Source organism: Thermobia domestica, chromosome 5 (genome assembly GCF_964235325.1).
Source record: "Thermobia domestica chromosome 5, izTheDome1.hap1.1, whole genome shotgun sequence".
NCBI lineage: Eukaryota > Metazoa > Arthropoda > Insecta > Zygentoma > Lepismatidae > Thermobia > Thermobia domestica.
Genome location: NC_137458.1, coordinates 221,543,291 through 221,562,152, shown reverse-complemented (window position 1 = coordinate 221,562,152; position 18,862 = coordinate 221,543,291). Strand labels below are relative to the sequence as shown.

At 33.8% G+C, this 18,862-nt stretch overlaps 1 protein-coding gene across 1 annotated transcript in view; it reads left to right on the top strand.

Moving 5' to 3' along the window:
• The window catches only part of LOC145684774 (trypsin-like), a 90,627-nt gene that overhangs the window by 40,103 nt on the left and 31,662 nt on the right, over nt 1-18,862 (top strand). The window contains exons 3-4 of the mRNA XM_081757145.1: nt 1,348-1,510; nt 9,460-9,665. Of these exons, the coding sequence (XP_081613271.1) occupies nt 1,348-1,510; nt 9,460-9,665 (369 nt within the window). The remainder of the gene's footprint in view (nt 1-1,347; nt 1,511-9,459; nt 9,666-18,862) is intronic.

Sequence of the window (18,862 nt, the reverse complement as noted above, 5' to 3'; positions counted from 1 at the left end):
GAAGTAGGAAGAGTAATGGGTTAAAATAAAAGCATTAATATTATTATTGTGTTTTATAGCATTTATATTACTATGTTGTTCTTTGTTGCAAGTATATTGTTCTTTGCTTAGTAGATAATACAAATTTCACTTCGTAATATCTATATTTAAGTGTAGAATATAAAATGCTTATGACTAGTACTAAGCTTATATATACTAACGGAATAACCTGATATTTACATGTACTAATTTATTTGTAAATTTAAATAATTTATGAAGCTAGTTCCCTGCGGATCGTTAACGACCCATGCAATTTCTCGCCTCTCAAATAATGAAAGACGAAAAAGTAATAAATTTCGTATTCATTAGTGTGAAATGAAACGAATATAGTTTTCTTTTATATTTGTGACAAAAAAGAAGTTCTGGACATAAATGGGTTTAGAACACTTGTATAAAAACTATAGATTTTGTGATTGTTCTGAAAACAAAACAAAAAGAATATTTCTTCTGATTTATAAATACTGGATGATAATATTATTTTATCTTATATTGTAACATAGCGATTCTTCTGAATTGTTAAAACATATCTTGCTTTAATTAAATGATTTTGTTGTGTTTTCGAAGTTTAGGAAGTCGATTTGGAATGTAATGTTGTCTCGAACTTTATTAAGTTATTTTTTCCGCTGGTGAATGAAATGTTTTACTAACCAGTATTAATTTTGTGCAATTGATAATAATATTCTGCTATCACGCCTGGGCCAATATAACTTCTGTTGCGAAGATTATTGCATAAGGGAATATGTTAAAGACTTATTTTAAAATCAATTTTAACCTCCCATAGGAAATCAGTGCGAATAAAAATTATCCCGCAGAGAGTTATAGAGAAATTACTAAATCACATAAATGCAAAGCAAAATGGGTAACTACATTATGATGCAACATACAAATCAGGAAGAAGACAAGATATTTAAACAGATTGGTTCAAATAAGTCAAAAAGTTATTTAAACGAAAATGAAAATATTAAATGATCAATGTCTTGCATGAATCAAGCAGTAAAAGGAAAAAATACGTTTGAAAATTTCTGCTTACTCACATAATAGGTCTTTGTACTATGTCAACACATTGTCAAGGCAAATAAGAGTTGGGAAAAATTAATTAAATCACAGGTTTTAGTTGTGGAATCATCTTTCAAAAATAAAATAATTTCAATAAAGGAGTGTGTTCTTACTCCTAGCTGCAAAACACATTGCACTTACTTATTGTTATGAAGAAGAAAATGCAGCAAAAGTACCCCAAATATTGGTAATGCGAAGATTTTATTAAAGTAAATATTGATATACAAATAAATATTGAAATGTTCATTTCAGAATGTGGGCTTTCAAAAGAAGATATGAAAATTGTAGGAGGCACAGAAGCCATGGCTGATCAGTATCCATGGCTTAGCCTACTCATTGTTAAAGGAAATCCAACTTGCGGATCCACACTTGTAAGCGACAAATATGTAGTTACTGGAGCACATTGTCTCAAGGGGTAATTGTATCTTTTCTTCTTTATATATCATATTAAATTAACATTTAGCATAGAGATATTAGGAGTAAATTAGTATCTTATGGTTTCGTTTTTGTATATTTTTCTTTTCTTGAAAATCCGATGTGTTTCAAGCTTTACGTTTTTACATTTAAAAAGAGAATTGTGTTGCCATATATATATATTGAATGTGGATATAATTTGGTTCAAAATTTTGTTCATAACTCTAATAACTTCATTCAGTCTTATTATTTCAACTCGCTTTATTTCTTTATAAATTTTATAGTATGGATTCGGCACAACAAATTTGCAATAAAACTGATCATTCATTTCGTCGTTAGAATGAAATACACTAGTATTATTCGGTTATATATATAATAAAATAATATATTTAAATTTATCAAAATATATATGATTATGTCAAATATGAGTTAAAAAACTTATGATAGAAGTTATAAGATAAACAATGGGAAATTCGTCATATATTATAAAAACAGTTCTCCATATTGAAACGTTCTTATCGAAATTGAGTTGAACCTGGATATTAATCGTAAAATCTAGATAGAACATATTATTATTGTATTTTATTTTAGAATGCTCTGCCTAAAACTAAATAAATTAATGGCTAAAAAACAAAATGTTAAGTAGTCTGTTATAGGAGCATCTACAAATTTTAACCATGTAACTTATGTTTAAATGACGAAAGTTAATAATATTAATAAAATAATAATAATATATGTTATTATTATTTGAAACTTTCACTATCAATCAGGAAAGCAAAGTATCCCTGACATATTAACAATCAATCAATCAATAATAATAATAATAATAATAATAATAATAATAATAATAATAATAATAATAATAATAACAAAATCAACTAGATGAAAGGAATGGATACCACTATGATCTATATGTTGTACCAGGAAAACCTCATGGGCTCACCATACGGACTTGGGTTTCAATGTTAAAAGCCTCCAGATTTTGGAAGAGCACTATCCTGCATTCACTTACTTTTCAGCACAGCCAGACTCTTCCGCATGATGTGAATATTAATATTAATATTAATATTAATATTACGGTTATACAGAACTATATCAAAATCTTGCTAAACTTTCCCTGTTAAAATAATAGATTACCAATGAAACGGGACTGCTCTAAAGTTATTTTCTGAAAAACTAGAGTTTAAGTAATAGTCTGAGCTCATGTGTTTCGGAATCCACGTTAATCACTATGTGAACGTCTCATATAGCCTCACCACCGAACGGGACGTTAAACTAAAAGATCAATGAATGAATCAAAAAATAAGTTTAACTTCATTATAGAATTACAGATTTCTAACACGGTATCAACAGAGACAGTATATTACACAAGCAAGTAATGATAGAGTAAAATAAGAAATCGAGGGTGAGAAACACTTTCGATAGGTGATTAAAAAGCATCCTATTTTCAAAGAGGCGTCCTTAAGGAATTATTATATGGTTTCTCTTATCATACCTTTCAAGGTTCAATCTCAATATCTTCCTGCGAATTCATGAAAAGCCGGATCAGACAAATGTTTAGTAAACTTTTAGTAAATTGGCAGAATGCAGAAATTGGCAGCAGTGTATATATATATGATTGTGTGTGTGTGTGTGTGTGTGTGTACATAAACCACGTAGGTGATGAGCGAATGAATAAAATGAGTTTCTATTTAATTTGTTTATTTTATGCTAAATATAATATTACATTTTCTTGCAACAAAATGGCATTATATATCTAAAATAGTGAGGAACTAATCATATTACAATTTGGGTCATAACCCTGTTCATTCCTCGACCTTCCCCTATTAGTCTTCGCGACACGTTGTAGAGATTTATGATCCCTTCTGGCTAAAAACCAATGTTGCCTCGATTCATTTTCCTTCTTTTCTTTTTCCTAGTTGATTTTTTTTAAATTTTTGTTGTTGTTAACTGAAAATAGGAAGGAAAGCTTTCTCCTTATTTTGCCGGGCTTTAACTACACAAGTGGATCGGAGGTACGGCAACACTGAGAGCAGTGACAGTTTTCACGCTTGCGAGGACTAACCGAGGGTTGTGGGGGTGAAAAGAAGCAGTGGTTGGGGAAAGAGCCATTTGAAGCAGTCCCAATGTATATTATGTTGATGTTATTAGTAACAGAAGATACCTAAATCTTAGGAAATTTTCATTACTGACTAAGCGATCTCAGTTCGCTTCATGTAACAATAGTGGCAGGTAATGACGTAGGGAGAGAGAGATGTTGGCAATAAGTAGATTGACCTAGTGTTCTCTATTGCATCCAAAGGCTAAATGAAATTGTCATTCCAAATGAATGATGACGATCTCTCTAGAATAATATCTCAGAAGCAATCCAGTACAGAAGAAAATGATATATAATTTCAGGAGATGCTTATATTACATAGAACAGATAGATGCCTTTAGATAAATTGAAGCCCCGGAAGAACTGTACTATTGATAGAGATACACTTAACTTTAGTTAACGTCTTTCTCTTTATAATTATCAGCATGAGACAGAACATCAAATAGAGTGCAGTGAGGTTATGATGACATAATACAGATAATGGAGAAAGTTAATTAAGAATATTATTTGTTCAGATAACGGACGATTTCGGTATAGAAAATGTTGCAGTACTCGTTACAATTATGACATGAGATAATTTGTAACTTATTTGCGAGAAAGAAAAGCGCTGGACATTCATGAGGTGTGTAGCTTAATTCCATTCTTCTAAGAAACATGGGAAACGACATCTTACAATACTGAAAAACGAGATTGGTTCTTAGGTGTCTACTTGGACTCACGTCAATCAGCTCATATGCATACAAGGTGGTTCCTTTATTTTGTTCCTAACGAGAAGTTCTCCAGTCGTTGCGCATATCATTGGTGAACTTCGGTATATATATACTATATATATATATATATATATATATATATATATATATATATATATATATATATATATATATATATATATATATATATATCACTTGTTGTGAATGTAAGACTAAGGGAAGGGTTTGTTGCTGCATCAGTCTTACTTAATAGCAGTTACTTTTAAACGCTGTGAAGGCCTCTGAAGTATCTTGATACGCATGTGAAATTTAAATTTGGCACACAATTGTATTTATTATGAAATCAAAATCAGAACTAGTCTCAATTAAGCATTTAAAATTATACTAAATGTTTAATACGATACAATTTTTAACCACTATGTATAAATGAAAAGTTTGTATGTACTGTATATTTCAATTTACAGATACATATTAGTCAACGATGAAGTGAATACTTGTTGTTTCATATTTTCACGGCATCGAAACAAGAAACTTACTACCGATGTACATAAGAAAGCAGGAATTAATAAATGTTTAATACGATACAATGTTTAACCACTATGTATAAATGAAAAGTTTGTATGTACTGTATATTTCAATTTACAGATACATATTAGTCAACGATGAAGTGAGTACTTGTTGTTGTTTCATATTTTCATGGCGTCGAAACAAGAAACTTACTAACGATGTACATAAGAAAGCAGGAATTAGTAGTAGCAAATACACGCACAACAATCTTGAAATGCGGCAGGTTATACGAATAATCTGTTCATACGTGTTTGAAGGTTTCAAGGAGATTGGAACCTGGCTCATAGTTGTGTTAACCGTAAACAAGGGAAAAAAACACACAAGTGTGTTGGACTGTATGATGAGACCACAACTTCAGAGTCTGATGGACGCGTGTCGCAAAACGCCTTAGTTATTCGAGTACACAATCTGGACTATGGTTCTGAAATACTTCGCTACAAGCTATGTGAAATGGTATAAGGCAGTTTACTTAAGATACTACTAAATAACAACTGCTTCTTTGGTTAACACAATTACCAACCAATGTAAGAGATCTCGAAGAATGTCACATAATTTGGAATCCTTTTGATTAAACATAATCGATCATGATCGATAGGTAAAGAGAAGAAATAACACGCGGTTGTTTGATTATAATTTGAATTTAACGTCCCTTTCAGTAGCGAGGCTATATGAAAGGTAGACTACTGCTTAACGTGGAATCCGAACCACATGAGCCCTCGCCGGGAATCGAACCCGGGTCAACCACGCTAAATGCGCGTACATTAACAGCTTAATTACGTTCGTTAGTAACAGGCGTTCGTGATACTTGGTTATGTGCATATCCCGCTGAACTCTCGTGTTATCAGTGCTGTTATATGTATCTGTGGTTTCGGTCTAAAAGGCCCAAAGTAAAAAAAAAAAAAAAACATTTTGATAAAAATGCATTTGAAGGTTTCTTACAGTTTTTTTTTGTTTGAAGGTATTTCAAACATACTTGCAAATAGTAAATCCATCCTTCCACGAATGAAAGATATGTTTATGCCCTATCGGATATTGGAATTTTCATGAATATATCTAAGCTTATCTCTGAGATATCTTTTGACATTGGCCCTTTTGATCTTGAAGTTGTACTAGTTTTTCAACAATACAATAACATTGGCCCTTTATTGAAAGTTTAAACTTTGAGCTTGCTTATAAAGTATGCTCTGACCCTTCGCTATAATATGCAATTGCCTTTTAAATTATGTGGCTAATCTTCTTGAAGTGAAACATTAAGCATATAAGTGAAATTTTGACCGGTTTTTCCTTATTGTATTAAAAAACCCGAAACAACGCTAGACATTTGTTGACGATAAATGGCCTATATAAAAATCTGGTTGAACTCTGAATGGTGTCGTCGTGGTGTGTCGTGGCGCTCACAGCGCCGGACCGCTGGTGGTGATGTGTTAGGTCGGTCTCCATACTACGTCAGGCACAGTGGAACAGCAGTGTCCAGTGGCTGCAGCAGACGGAGGTAGTGTAAAGTGGGAAACCTCTCAGAATTTCAAAGAGGGCAAATTGTTGGTACGCGGTTAAATGGAGTGAGTGTGACGGCAGTGGCTTACGTGTTAGGTGTGTTGCGTGGGACAGTGTCAAAGGTGATGACAGCCTACACAACACACGGGAAAACCACATCGGGAAGCGGAACAGTGGACGGAAGAAAATCATGAGTGACAGGTCACGCGGAGTATTAAAGCGTATTGTCACGCAGAACCATCGTGCCCCTGTGGAGTAAGTGACGGAGGAACTCAATCAGCACCTCCCCCACCCTGTTCCGACAATCACAGTCCGCCGCGAATTACATGACATGAACTTATGAAATCGTGTTGCACGGGCCAAACCGATCATCAGGGACCATAACGCTTTCGCACGCAGCAAATGGTGCCGCGACCATGCAACTTGGACTGTTGAGAACTGGAAACGTGTGATATGGTCGGATGAGTCATCCTTCACCCTATTCCCAACCACGGGCCGTGTTTATGTGTGGAGAACGCCCAAAGAAGCTTGTGATCTGCAGTGTCTCCGCCCAACTGTGAAACATGGCGGCGGCTCGGTGATGCTGTTGACCGCCATATCATGGTTTTCATTGGTCCTGTGGTCACACTTAGCGGACGAATCACTGCCAACGATTATGTCGCAATTTTAGGAGACCACTTGCATCCTATGGTCCGGATGTTGTTCCCGGACAATGGCGCCATCTTCCAAGATGATAATGCACCCATTCACACAGCTGGTGTTGTTGCAGCGTGGTTTGAGGAACATCGGGATGAAGTTCAACGCCTCCACTGGCCCGCCCAATTCCCAGATCTCAACATAATTGAACATCTGTGGTCCGTCTTGGAAACACGACTCCGGCGACGATTTCCACCTCCATCCTCTCTCACAGAACTGGCCGATGCCCTGCACGAGGAATGGTGTAAAATTCCACTTGCTACAATTCAGGACCTCTATGCCTCCATCCCACGTCGCATCAAGGCTGTTATGAAAGCGAAATGTGGCCCAACACCATATTAATCTGGTAAGTTGCAATTTCGTTAAGGTGTTTCCATTTTTCTGATTACCATCTGTATATATATATATATATATATATATATATATATATATATATATATATATATATATATATAGAGAGAGAGAGAGAGAGAGAGAGAGAGAGAGAGAATAGCTGGATAGGTTGAAAGATATATATATATATATATATATATATATATATATATATATATATACAACCGGTTCAATGGAATTACTGCGTAATATACGCAGCAAGGTTCCCACAATTTTGGCACTTTTAGTGATTTGAGTAGCAAGGACCGCTTGATACTATCATTCTACTTTTGACGGTTTCTTCAGGTGATAAGTAGGACAACTTTGAAATTCTATAAACAGTTCATGTATGGTCATTATATGCAGCGGAAAAATGTATGTACTTCAATAGGTTTCTGCAGCGGTTCATAGTCTCAATTTAACGAATTTAACGGCACCAAATTCAACGATTGCATCACAACAAACTTTTGGTGATATAACTTATCAGATCTATATTCTAAATGGATAACTGAGCAGTATTTCTCAAGGTGGTACCAATAAACGCACTCAAAATAAATCTGTTTTGTGAAAACATTCGTTACGAAGAAAAAACACCAATTCTTTCATGTAACTCTTACTAATCTTGCATTGAAGTCGTTATTGGGTTGATATTGTTTAATTTCAATTTGTACTTCACCATTTACTGTACTAGTGTATCAAATTTAAACGTTATTCTTTAGATAAGGAGCGTCACCAATATTTTTTTGAAGTATCTCACACATCATGGTTGTCTTTCAAATTCTCCTTATGAGAGCTTCCTTGTTAATTATTTATAGATATAGCATCGAAGAATGTAATTATGTGTTGTGAAATATGATAAACCACAATTTTTACTGTTCTATTTATAATAAAATAATATAATTAAAGTACTTATACAAAGTTACATTCATAATACTCTAAACACATGTTAATATTTTTTTGTATCCTACAAGGTTGTTCGGGAAGTTGTAGGACTGATTTCTCTCGTCAGAATCTGGTGAAGGAAGGTGATGTTAGTGTGATGGTTGGGTGGTACAAGCGCAACAATCGCCAGTCGTCTTCAAGACTTCACTGAGTGTAGATTGAGTTTTACTTGAACCCCTTTCAAGGTGATTGTCATCTCTACAATGAATTGTTTGTTAGAGCAGCTTTACGCGTTGACGTTTTGCGTCAAACACGTTAAACCTGTGAGTGAGACTGGGTAAAACACCAAATTCTGAACGCATACCCCCAGCTTGTGTCGCCCGAAGACAGTCCGAATGAGCAAGGCAAAAAATGAAATTGATGTTAACAATCTTTTCTGGCTGCAAAGGTATAGTTCGCAGACAGTTTAGGGCCTGGTCGGAAGATTGCGAATGCTGCATTCAACGGTAAATTACTTGAAGGAGTATTAAAAGAAAATACTTGACTCACAAAACTACTCGCCCGCATCCATCCAGAATCTCTGGATCATCTGAACTTCATTACAACATTGTCACCGAGCCACACTGCCTTTGCTGTCATGGACTTCCTGATCAAACATAGCATAACATACCTACCTCACCCACCCCACATCCTAGATGTGGTTCTTGCACACTTCTTCCTCTGTCACGAATGAAATGGGTCATACAAGGACGGCCCTAGGGATCAACACAGGACATTCAGAAGGTTGCGACTAGAGAGCTGAAGAGCATTCCAGGTAGCGTTCAGTGATTAGCTGAGTCGCTGCAAATGCTGTGCTGATGCAGAAGTTTAATATTTTGTAAACTATTCAGTGGATGTGTTAAAATACGGAACGAAGTTTTTTTTTTAAATAAACAAAAATCAGTCCTTTACTTTCCCAAGAAACGATGTAGCACTTTTATTCCATGCATAGTCACAAGCGTGAATATTGTTTTACTAAAATTTAATTTATTCTATTTCATCTTGCTTCACACAGATTGACGATTAAATGTAATAGTAAATTTATGTTTTTTTCTTAGCGTTACTTCTTAATTTATTTCATTAAATTTACAGAGTAGAAACTCAAGACCTTCAAGTGCAAATGGGTGCTCACAATATGAACGGAACTCTAAATCAAGGGGTTGTTATTCCTTCGAAAAGGTTCATCATACACGATCAATTTCAAGAAGTGTCGTACAAGAATGACATAGCTTTGATTGAACTGAAACGGTCAATTACTTTCAATACGCACATAAGACCAATATGTCTTCCAAGTGCAGGTAAATTAAATAAAATATATTACTGCAATGCCTATAGTTGTAATATTTCACATATGAACTTTTTAACATTTGTAGATATTATTTTTTCTTAACATTTAGTGTGAAAACACAGTGATGAAGAAATAGTAAAATACGTATAAATACACCCAGCAATGTTGTACAATGTAATAACGTTGAATATAATACCTCTTAAGAGTTTCCATAACCTAAAACCTAACAGTTTACTACGCCACATAGCAATACTTAACATGCTGACTACCCAAATAATACACATTTAAAGTTCCTCTGAATAGACCATACTAAATCTCGTGAAAGCCCAAAATCATTACTTTGTTTAACCTCATATCAAACTCTAACTACGACCTCTTCTCACATAAATTAAACTGAGCCACTTCGCTAATAATAGCCTAGTAATACAGTGAAATTTACTTTTCTATAACAAAATTAATATTACTGATGTTTTGTATATATCAAACTACTGACAATCATATTGTAGTTTGGAACTTCTCATATTATATATTTGGCTGTATAGAAATTATGATACTAATTATTCTACTCTATACATTACAAAATTAATTTGCTATAATGAAATCAGCAATCCGCAGAGAAACATTTCAAAAATTACCGAATAATTACTAGTAATAATTATAATTATTATATAATTATAATAATATTATTAATTATCTATTAATTAATTATCAGTAAATTAGGTTAACTGAGATACGAAGCACAATAGTGCTCTTTAAGTTTTAATATGTTTACTACTCAAACGCTAACACAAATTGACAAAGTATAATGTATTTGTGATAGAGTGAGATCCGAGTTTGTAACAGGTAATGATGTGAGGTGGAAAATTTTCCGTTCTAAAAGATATCAGTAATCAAGTAACAATTCCTCCGTAATCAAACAATTAATTGAATTCATAGAAATGTTAATAAGTTTAAGAAAGTTTTGAGAATCTGAAAATTTCATGGCTCAGACAATTTTCAGTACTATTTAGGACCAAGTGAAACACTTTTTCATGAATCGAAATATTTTCTGTCTTCTATGGAAAAATTAAAGAGCTTTTATATGAGTCCGGAAATTTTCATTAGTTTGAAGCAAAAAGCGAAACATTTTAGTAAATCGATAAGTTTTATTGACCTATAGAAAAAAGTGATAAGAATTTCCATAGTTTTGAAAATTTCCATTACTATGTAGAAAGACGTGGAATTTTTATTTTCAGATGAAGAGCTATTTTTGATATTATGTATAGTGATGTTAGGTGGAAACTTTTCCACTTTATTTAACTGCCCCATTGTGTTATATTAGTAATTCATATTGTCAAAAAATTCCATGGAGTGAAAATTTAATGATACTTCATTTCTTCAAAAATGTTTCAAAATCTTCAATGCATTCTTCCCTCTGGATCCGCCTTTGATCTCACAAAATTATATTACGTCAGTTTAATACGTCTAAGGCGAAGTTTTCTCCTAGTTTTACTAATTTTCTGGGTTTATATAGTGCAACATTTATAAATAAGTAGAGATAATATAAAGTGCCTACTGTAAATATTTTACTACCCGAAATTGCAGTTTAAGTAACTCATGAAAACAAATACAGAAAATTTTCTGAAAATAAACATTTATTTATTTATTCATATTTTTGTTGAGAATACAAAGTGAAATATTACTAATCAGGAAGCTGATTAGTGTAGTTGCTCTTCCAGTACATATAAAATAAAACGTAAAAATCTACAGTATTAGGACTGCATTCTAAACGCAACAATAATTTAAAAATAAAAAATGTATATTTCTTTTTTCATATATATATATATATATATATATATATATATATATATATATATATATATATATATATATATATATATATATACGTACTTGTTCTATTGAATCGTTATTTCTAATACAGTTTTTGTACATAACAATAGCAGTTTTGCAATACAAATATCCGCACTAAGATATTGTTATACAAAATTCCAGTATTGGTATTTTCATTTACCAGTGTTAAACACAATAAAATCAAAGCATTCCTTACTTTCTGTTCCAAAGATTGTCTTCATAAGGAACTTTTATGTAGTTATTTCATTATATAGACAGGCCTATATGTGAAGAAATAGGAGAATTTTCTATTTTTAAAATAATTGATAAATTCACGAAGGTTTTTTTTAGATTTCGTGTTACGTTTTAAGCATTTGAGTGTGATATTTGTTTTCTACAAACTCGATGCATGTTCCCTGCACGCTACACGTATGCACACACACACACACACAGAGAGAGAGAGGAGGGGGAGAGAGAGAAAGACTACGTAAATTTTTACTTCCCAACTTGAAATATTAGAAAATTTTCTGATTCTAGAAAGCTAATTGGTAAATTATAATTTGTTGCTGACTAACTTACCTCTACAGGAGTTGAATTTTATAGCTTAATGTGCAGTTAAATATAGTTGAGAATTTTCCACATAAGATCACTATACATAATATCAAAAATTGGCCGACTTATGAATAGTTCCCTCTCCCCTTGTTTCTACATCGTAATGAAAATTTTACTATCCACGAAAATTTATTTCACTTGTTTCTACAGAGCAATAAAACTCCAATTTACATAATGTTATTTTACTTTTTGCTTCAAAATGATGAAAATTTTCCCACTCATAAAACGTTTCTCACACGACAGACACGACAGACAATTTTGCGATTCATGAAAATTTGTTCCACTTGTTCATACATAGTACTGAAAATTATCTAAGCTGTGAAAATTTTCAGATTCTTTAAACGATCTTTCACTTTGTAACATTTCTATACACGAATGCAATCAATTTTATGATTACTGGGAAATTGTTACTTGATCACTGATATTTATTTAGAATGGAAAAGTTTCCGGAAAACTATACAAGAAAATTTTCCACTCCACATCACGGCTAAACAAAGATGTAGGAATAAGTGGAGTATGTTTTTATCAATCGGAAAATTTTCATCACTGGTGACAGGTCGTATTAAGGTCATAAGGTGTTAGAGGTGAAGCTCAATACATTCTATTCTATTCTATTCTCCCAGGACATATGGAGATATCCTGAACCACGCTTCAGATACCTTTTTCCTAAGAGTTACTGAGTATGTAATTTTATAATTTGACCCTATTAGTTGCATTGAACTTGTAAATGTTATCCGCTACATAGAAGATAAGTCCTGTGTTTTCCAGGTTACTACATGCGAGGTCTATTAAAGTTTTCCCATGACCTAGGTGTAGTTAACATAAAATGTTATGATTTCGCTTTTTAATATATCTAACATAATTAGTTGTTAGTAAAATTTCATGCTCCCACTTCTAACACTTTCTGTATTGCAGGCACTGATGGGAAAGACAGCACACATATAAATACAACTAAACCTCCAGCAAGGATTACATCCCTGCATTTACAAAGCATCATACTAAAGATAGTGTTTAAAATAAAAGAATTTATGAATAGGTTGATTAATCATATGATGTTGTGGAGCACTGACATGGTCAGTTAGGGCGTAATCGGAGCTTCGTATGAACGATCCTTATTCTATTGAGAATCGGATCCCCTATTCATGAGGACACCATTGTACAAGCAGGAGCAGCCATTTTGGAGTACAGATACCTAATAATTCGCCAACGAAACCTTTATAAGGTGTTCATCTGAAAGGCTTTGCTATAAACACGAACTTGTTACTTGCTCCAAGCAACGTATGGCCATAAATAGTTAGGACAATTTACGTACTACTAACTGAGGGTCAAATATGAGTCTATCACTGATGATGAGAGACTAACACATACTCAAAATCAAGGGAAGCAAACTTACTGAACGACTGCAAAGAATGTCGGTGTCCAAATCTCACGGGAAAATCATGATGTCAATTTTTGGGATAAGCTTTTAGTAGTAACGACGGATTACGTTTCGCAGGGTACCACTATTACAACATAATAGGCCTGTAGAAACTACGAAACTGCATCGAACAGAAGAGTCATAGTGCATGCGGTACATTTTAATTTAAGTGAACTAAATCTCAGTAAATTCCTTGAATTGCTTACGAGTCTCTTGATACTTTCTGCGGGTGGTAGTAGCTTGCCCGTCTTGTGGAAAAAAATTTAGAATCAGACCCTCCCAAAACATTATCTTTATGTAACACCTAGCGAGGAAAATGTGGAAATATTTGTATTCTGAAAGCTCTGATAAGTTTTGTTGTTTCACGGTATTTGAATGACAAACATTGATCAATGCTGTGGGCTAAAGTCGTTTCATTTTTTTTCCATATTGACACAAAAAATAATATAAATGAATGAATAAGAAATAACAGTTATTGTAGAAGTTTAACCAACGGTAACAAAGTGATCATGTTTTAGCATATTTTACATTATGATTCCCTCGTATTTTAAGTAAGTGAAAGTTTATTTAATTGAAGCAGTACTGTAGCAACTTCACCGAACAAATACAATTAATATATTCATCTTGAAAGATAATGTACTGTGCCCATAAAAATACTCATCATAATTTAAAGTGGAATTACCTCGTTTTCGATAATCGTATTTAAATGAGATTGGTCACGTTTGAAAGAAAAAGTCCAGTATTTTTGTCCATATCAATAATGGATGGGATCCAAAACAGAAAATGCAACTTACTCATATTTTCTTTGTGATTAATCGATATGTGTTCATTGTTGTATATTTAACAGACATTTGCTGTTTCTGCTAGGAGTCACTATGGAAGCTTTTATGTTTCTGTATTGTTATGTCGTAATGTGTTAAAGTAAATTTATTCCTTTCCTTGTGTTGTATTGTTGTTAAACAATCAGTTTAAAGGAGTTATGGCAAACCTACAAGAACCAAGAGAAATACCATAGCACACACAATCTGGTGCAAGTTCAGTGTGCTTGTACGCGAACGTTTCAACGTGAGGTTGCTATACACACGTCAATTCTCAAGTGATACCGTGGTTTTGTATATCGTATCCTCATATGTCATCAAACTAAAGGCCATTTAGAGAGACCATCTGTCAATCCGGAAATTGTGGAACAGGTGAGGGAGGCATTTGTATGTAGTCTTAAGAAGTCTTAAACAGAACTAGTCAGCAGTTGAACGTCACTAACTCCACTGTACCTAAGATCCTGGGTACGTCACTAAATCCATGGCATCTAGGATTCTGTACTGTCTCCTAGAGACGTAAAATACACAACAAGCCCAAAAACTTACAACAAACACTGGGAGTGAACTCAGAAAAAAAAAAAAACGGAAAAACCAAAAAGAATAAAAAATAAAGGAAGAGCAACAAAAAATAGAAAAAGGAAAAATACCAAACGAGGGATAGACAGAAACCTACCCAAGCAAAAAAATCATAAACACAATGAATAAAAAATCGAAACAAGAACTCGTGACGACAGTAAGAAACTCAGGCAAAACAGTCAAACATCCCAATCAGAAACCACAAACGAAAGATCGAAAACAAAACACAAAAAGACTTTAATACAAACCAAAAGATCGAATCAAAAGATCTAAGAAACAAGAACTAAAAACAAATGAAACAGCAATAACAGAAAAAAATACCAAAACACCAAAGACGAAACAGAACAAAGAAAACGGAGAGAACAACAAGGTAACGAAAGAACAGAAACAATAACCAAATTTATAGTGAAACTACCACACGTGTCACCGCATCAACATGAACCAAACGAGTTAACAAATGATAATAATAATAATAATAATAATAATAATAATAATAATAATAATAATAATAATAATAATAATAATAATAATAAGAAGAAGAAGAAGAAGAAGAAGAACCTAAAAATAAAAGTAGGGAAAGCAAAAAGGACGATATACTTTGGAAACTTAAAGCCCCCTATGATTTTATATATATCATATATATATATATATATATATATATATATATATATATATATATATATATATATATATATATATATATATAGTGAAACCTGTGTATGTTGGCCACCATTGGTTCCATCGAAAAGTGGCCAACTTAGACAGGTGGCCAACTTACAGAAAATAAGTGTGATTTGTGTATTTTTAGAATAGAATTTCTAGTATTACTTGATTGTAAAATTTTAATAAGCAGTAGCACGACAGCTACTTATAAGTAATGTATATAGTGTAATCATAAAAATACACAGTACTAGAAAATATTGCTATAGTATGCAAAAGCGCCGATTTCTCTGTAAATTATGGGAGGCCATTCAGATGGAGAATGTATATATATGAAGATTTTAAGACAAATTGCACTCAAATTATACCAAATATTGTATACTAATAAATAAAATAGGGGCCACATGAGCTCTGGGGGGGGGCCGGGCCCTCTCGGTTCCACCAGGATCGGCGCTCTTGATAGTATGTTTAATATATATGCATACCACTCTCTTCCTGACAACTAGTCTGGTACACTGGATTATTTGGATTGAAAACACAATAACACAAACAACCATGAAATAGAAATGTATGTACGCGGTTTATTGAAATTTATATTATAGCACACTGAGTGATTGAGATTGAAAACAAGAAAAGCTAAGTTATAAATTGAGAAATTCATATGTAATTTATAAGACTTCTTTTTAGTTGTTAGTGAATGGTGGTTCATTCTAGACATATTTGCTTTATTCTTTTTGGTAGATATGCACATTCTAATATTGTAGTTAACTACCTCTTGTTAATAAGCTAGAAGTGTTTCCCTCGGAGCAAAAGATGTATTGAGAAAATCTAGAGGGGATTCATATCTCAAAACCTCCGCTACCTTTTGACATGCAGTCAGGTGTCAATAAATGACAGTTGAGATTTAACCTTGAGAATTTTCCTGAATTACTAAAGCTTCCCATTGATGAAAGGAGCCGATATAGCTAATGGTTTTACCAAAACAGACAGGGTAAACAAATACGTACAACCATTTTCTGAATTCCTGTACGTGCTTTTTCTTATTCACATCTTCCTTCACCACCCTTTTATGAGGGTAGTGTTCTGGCCATTGACCTCCAAGAACAAATCGTGCAAATCTATGCTTCTTTGTGTCCAGTCACAAATACAGAACATCTGCCTCTCATATGGGAATTCGAAAGAGTTAAAAAAAAAAGTAACAAAACTGTATTTTTCGTGGCCAAGATACGCAGGTAACTTTATCATTATCATCATAGGGTAAACATCTTCAGTGTTGCCAACTTCGAAGATAGACAGGTGGCCAACTTATAGAGTAGTAAGTAACGAATTTCTTATAGGAAAATGCAGGTTTAAGACGAACTAGGCCAAGATAAGCAGGTGGCCAACTTCGAGAGGTGGCCAAGTTGACAGGTTTCACTGTATAAACTCTGCAAACAAACCCTGGTTAAAAGGAGAAACCGGGTTCCAGTGAGCAAAGGAAAAGGATGCTTGGTGTACACGAAGAAACCAGTCAGTCTCTATGTCCCGATTGCACACTGGTTCCCGACTGAAGTTTCACTCCTACAAACTGCAATAACTGCAAAAGGTAAAACCTGGTGACACTGTAGAACGATTCGATTTCTGTGAACATTAAATGGTACTAATAGAGATTAATGGAGAATTTTCACGGAAAATAATTTTCAGTGATGCGGCCATATCCCATGTTAATGGAAAAGTGAACATGCGTAATGTTAGGTTTTGGGCTACCCAGAACTCACATGGCGAGAATCCACTTTTGGAAGCTGAAAGAGACTCCCCTGAAGTTAATTTCTTTATGTCGTGACGAAATGTCAAGTCGTCAAGTCTAGGGCTCATTTCACTCCCGAAAGGGCACTGTCACAGGTCTAACTTATCTTGGCAAGCTTACTATTTTTTCTTTTTTCTTTTTTTTTTTTTTGGTAAAATTTGAGGTAGAAGGCAATGGCAATTTTCCAACGAGATGGAGCACCTAATCAGTGGCATTTACATGTTAGGAAATATCTGAATGAGTGGCTCCCGGGAAGATAGATTAGACGTGCCTGAAATGATGATAATGTCCTCAACAAATAGTAGTCTAGTAGCTTAGCAGCATAAAAGGGCCGAATTGTGCAAAATGTGATACCAACATACCACTTTCAGGGATGAAAGCCCCATTAATAAGAAGTAAATCCTGATATAGAACCACCTCGACGAGGGTCTTGTTTTAGGTATATGACGTCATCAATATGGCCGCCAACGAATTTCGACTTAACTGAGTTTAAAAATGTATAACTCCATTATCATTCAAGGTAGAAACTTCGTTTCTCCTTTATTTTGCATAGAATACATTGTATCTCTATTGTCATTATAAATACTTGCCTTATATTGTCGCCATTTTTAAATATTTCGTCTCAAACTGGAAAAATGTTTATTTTTAAAACGATTTTCTATGTTTTATAGCAAATAACTTTGAAAATGCTATGATTGTGGAAAAATACCTTGAAACAATCGTAAGAGGTCACTTCAATAGCTTTCGAACAAAACCAGAATCATTGATGTATCTCAACAAATAACTGAGATAATTAATTTTTTGTAGGACTAAATGTCGAATTTTCGTGAATAATGTTCGAATGTATCCGTAGATGTAGTTATATGGCATTTGTAGTTCCATTGGCTCTTTGATAATAGGAACATAGTACCGCTACCAGTATGTTCCTTTTAACGTGGAGAATAGCATATCACAAGTGTTTATCTTCTTTCCGAGCTGAAAACCCTTTATAACGTCATAAATCCAAGATGGCCGCCGCGGTTTATATCCGGTACGAGTACTGGGAGTTTCTCGCCACAGAAAAATAATTGAAACATGCAATAACCGCCAATCTCTTTCTTTGGATGTGAAGAATCTTGACATGACGTGTGATTGGCTCCTCTTTGTGTCTAGAAGCCAGTATATGACGTCATAAACAGTATGGCGCTATGGCTTACATACGGATTATGAACATTACTTATTTCTCGCATTAGAAAAACGATAGAAACGTGCAACAACCACCAATATCTTTTTTTCATATGTAGAGTCATAAAGTAACATAAGTTATTGTCTTTTCTTTGAGGTGAAAGGCGAGCACAGTAGAGCGTCGATTATCCGAAGTAATTGGGGGACATGGGTGTTCGGAAAACTGGTTTGTTCAGATAATCGAACTGTACTGTACTGTACTGTACTGCACTGTACTGGACTGTACTTCTACAGCCAGTGCCAAACCGACAGAAGTGTGCTGATTCTTGAAACACAGCGACTGG